A 4,425-nucleotide genomic window follows, 5' to 3' on the forward strand; every position below is an offset into this window, starting at 1 on the left:
GAATTAAGTACAAAAATTATTATATATGTGAAACTATTAGAGCTAGAATCATCAAATCATCAAATCACGAAGAACTCTGACATCCATGTAAATATTTGGGTAATAAATTGGTTACGCACAAAAATTCGTATATCTGGAAACTTTTTTAGCTAGAATCTTCAAAAATCGTAAAGTATATTGTGTGCTCTGCTACCCAAAAATCGATATATATCAGTGTATTGCACTGACTGATCTAAATAAAATCATTTACAATTTGTAGCTGTCGATATAAATCAGCTATTTGGTTGTTTATCCTGAGCTGATATCACTAATAATATTAGGAGGTACATACCAAACGTCTGTTAAACACTGTTTCTCTGTTTTGTTTTTGGACTTTCGATTCAATTTTTTTTAAACCTTTACCAATATAAACGTTTATTTTCGAATGAATATATTTAGCAAATACAATAAAAAAAAATTGAACAAATATACATTATTACCATCAATACATAGGGACTAGAGGCGATGTGCCTTGTTGATTCTATTCTCTTACTTAGGAATTTCATTCTGTCTTGTAAAAAGATAAATTTAGATTTTAAATTTAACATTGAGTCTAGCTCATGACTATATTCAGAACCTCTTCAGGCCTTCTACACAAGTAATTTAGACCCTTGAATTGAAGAGTTGAATGTAGTTGATCCTACCATCCATAGAAGGTTGATATAACCCCCCATAAAAGGTTTTTATTCCAAAATATAGATTGCAACAATTGTAATTAAATTTAAATTAGATTTTATATTACAGGAATGTTTATATCTTTGTATGTTTCATAATTGTAATGGCTAGATAACTGTCTGAAAAATAGTCCGCATAATAGTTCAAAAACAATTCATTCCAAAAAAGAACAATTTTATCAATTTTACCAATCCTGATATACAACCATTCATATATGTACATATATGTATATATTAAAAAGGAAACACCATATATGTATTAAAAAAAATATATATATATTTTTGTTCAAAAATAAAACTTTTCATTCTAAATACAATTCAACATAATAATAAAACGTTATTCCTTGGCTTCTTTCAAATTGTCCACATCGTTTTTTGACTTAATTAATATTGGATCACATAAACTCGATCGGATTTTCTTGGCATACACACAATTGTTTCTCCAATAGATTGAGGCAAAGCCGTGATCTTTTAACATTTTCGCATATTGATACAAATTAAACACTTCATCGCTGACATAATCAATAATTTCAATATCGGCCAAATCCGGTTGCTGTTTCAATTTGTCCTTATTTTTTAGGAATTCAACTTTCAAATCTGATGTTCGAAATTCTACAATCAATTGAATTTTATCGGGCTTAAGCTTGAGCCGTTCGTTGTATTTGCTTTCCTTGTTCTTTACTTTAACAATATCCTTGTCCGATATTTGTATTTTCATATGATGACACAGATTAATAATATTTATTTTGGGAATTGTGCACAATTGAAGTTTAGTGAAACCTTTAACTAAAACACTGTTGGCATCGGAATTTTCAGTATTGTCGATTGAAATCGTTCTTTCAATTCTATTGTTTTGATTGCAATTATTATTTTTGAGTTTTTCAATTTCCTCTTGTAGTTTAATTATTTCCAATTTTAGTTGTTCATTTTCAGATTTCAGCTTAACATTTTCGTCATTTACTTTTTCCATTTGTTTTTTGTGAAGATCGCCCTGTTGTTTATTTTCCTGCTGTTGTAATTTCAATGAAAATAATTCTTCTTCTAAATCAAGACATTTTGTTTCTTTTTCATTATTGAAATTCTCCCATAAAATACAATTTTTTAGTTTTCTTTCCAACAAAAGTATGTATGTTTTAATAAGGTTATCGGATTTTTCCAACGCCGCAATTGGCTTACTTGAAAGTACCTCATCCATTTTTTATATTATTTTCCTAGAAATGTAATACTTTTTTTATTAACTAAAGTAAATTAAGAACCAAAAATTGTTTCAAAACTCGCCCATTTAAGTAAAATAATTGTGTTTAGTTTAACTCCTTTGTTTGGTTTGTATACAAAATTTAGTTCTCAATTCCAATTATGCTGAATAAACTAATTTAAACGTAAATAAGTAAGAAGTTATAGTCGGGCGAGGCCGACCATATGATACCCTACACCTGTATACGAATAAAATGTGATTTAGTTTTCATAATAAAGCTTAAATGCCTACCTTGCCTCAGATATACTAAAGCCATTTACTGTTTAATTAAACTGTGGATATTTAAGTAAAATTTTGATGGGGGATTTTTAGTGGGGTTAGGGTCATATGAGGCCCTATAATTATAAAGTTCATCTGGGTCATCAAGACTAGTATAGAACTTTGTTTTGCTGCTTTTTGTCGAGATACGAGTATATTAAGCATAATTATGAACTTAAAAGCCCTAGGTGAAATAATGGACCGATCTTAACCATTTTCAATAGGGTTCGTCCCTAAAAATCGATTCGATTTAAGGTGGGTATAGGACCAATATTATTGTGCGTTACAAACATCAGCACAAACCCAATATACCCTTCCCACTAAAGTGGTGTAGGGTATAAATATTGTGTATAACAGAATTCGGCCATACACACATGTGTATATATACATACATATATATGTATGTATATACATATATTCATTCAAAACGATAAAAATTTTCAAATGTAGTCCAGTCAAATTTGGAGTAAAAAAATAAAACTGCGGAATTATCGTTGACTTAATAAATTTTATCTTGACACTTCATGTTAGGGGTAAAATCAACCTACATATATATTAGGAGAGAAAATTGAGGTTGGAGGTCCTGCGTCCTACAAGCATAGAAGTTTTGACAATTTTTTTACATCATCTTTTTATCGCTTTACTCGTATTTTTAAGACAGTGCTGGGCGTTAAAGTCACGGATATTATATTAATCATATGCCGATTCTCATAAAATTTAGTAGAGAGGGTTGGGCTCATAAGAAACTTACTTATGTCGAATTTCATCTCAATATACTTTTAAGCCAGTAATGAGCCTAAAAGTCATTTTCTGAAGGGGACCTTATGTGGGGGTAGGGTCAACTATAGACCGATGCTCATAAAATTCCATTGAGAGGTTTTTGGTCATAATAGATTTAGTTATGTTCGATTTCATCGCTACAATTATTCAGTTATGAGCGTTAGAGTAATTTTCTGAAGAGGACCTTATAGGGGGTAGGGTTAATTATAGACCGATTTTTAAGCCAATAATGAGCGTTAGTCATTTTCTTAAGGAGACCTTATAAGGGGGATTTGATCAATTATGGATCGAATTTAATCGCTATATTCGAACTTTTAAAACAGATTTGCCCATTAAAGCTGTTTTTTTTTGCAGGTTCACTTGTATAGGGACCGATATGACCCGTTTTCAATGCCAAGCAAACCAAGGGAATATTTTTTCAAAATTTTAACTATTTAGCTCCTTCCGTGTGAACTCTTTCGTGATTTCAACAGACAGACGGACGGACATGACTAGATCGTCTTATAATTTAATAAGAACCCAGACTATATACATACTTTTATGGGTCTACGACCAATATTTCGATGTGTTATGAACGTCATGTTCATTGTCATGAATAAATGAGTAATGAATAAAGTATGTTTGGGCCTTAATATCATTAATCCATACACGGAATTTTATGAGAATCAGTCCATAATTGCCTTTAGACACCATCATTACCCCCACCCACCATATTAAGTTTCATAACTCTGCATCAGTTAGCTCTCTAAACTACGCAGTAAAACTCTAACTTGACTGGACTATTAAAATTTTGTTGATTTTTTTAAGTCTGTCAACAAGGCGATTTCAAAAAGTGCGGGGGAATTCTGAAGAATCAGCAAAGTTGTATTATCTTTTTCTTAGTGGAAATTTCTTTTTTTTAGTGGTTGTGTCATAATCAGCTGGTTAAAAGACAAAAAATCAATGTTGCCAGATAATAATAAGTTTAGTAATTGTGCCTATAATAGTAAATTTTCAACAAAATAAATTCAAGAATATGTTGTGAATAATAGCTGAGCTACTGCTTATTCGAATTTCGAAAAATATACAATGTCTCACATAAGTATTCGAATTTGGTTGCACTTTGAAAAGAAACATAATTTAATAATGTTTTTGCGTGTGAAATGAATAATTAAATTTGCTATATTGTTTAGAAAGTTCTATGGTTTAATATCGCACTCTGTTAAATTTGCAAAAATTACATTTACTTAAATTAATTTAATTTTTTTCAAAAGTCCGTAAAATTGATTCACAAAAGTATTCGAATTTTTCTTGTATTTAATATATTTCCTCTTATTTTACGAAACACAAAAATTAGAATGAAATGGGTTTTTGCTTCCGGTTGATAGTAACTCATTAAAACAATTTTAAGTATAAAAACCATTCGATTCTAGAATTATG

At 30.0% G+C, this 4,425-nt stretch overlaps 1 protein-coding gene across 1 annotated transcript; it reads right to left on the bottom strand.

The window, feature by feature from the left end:
- Positions 1–968: 968 nt before the first annotated feature.
- LOC111681496 (repetitive organellar protein-like) lies at positions 969–2,135 on the bottom strand. The gene is made up of 2 exons (XM_046946127.1): positions 1,992–2,135; positions 969–1,924 (listed from the first exon to the last, which is right to left on the bottom strand). Exon 2 carries the CDS (start codon positions 1,906–1,908, stop codon positions 1,051–1,053), a length of 858 nt encoding a protein of 285 aa, XP_046802083.1. The 5' UTR covers positions 1,909–1,924; positions 1,992–2,135; the 3' UTR covers positions 969–1,050.
- Between the last annotated feature and the right edge of the window lie 2,290 nt (positions 2,136–4,425).

Source organism: Lucilia cuprina, chromosome 3 (genome assembly GCF_022045245.1).
Source record: "Lucilia cuprina isolate Lc7/37 chromosome 3, ASM2204524v1, whole genome shotgun sequence".
Lineage (NCBI taxonomy): Eukaryota > Metazoa > Arthropoda > Insecta > Diptera > Calliphoridae > Lucilia > Lucilia cuprina.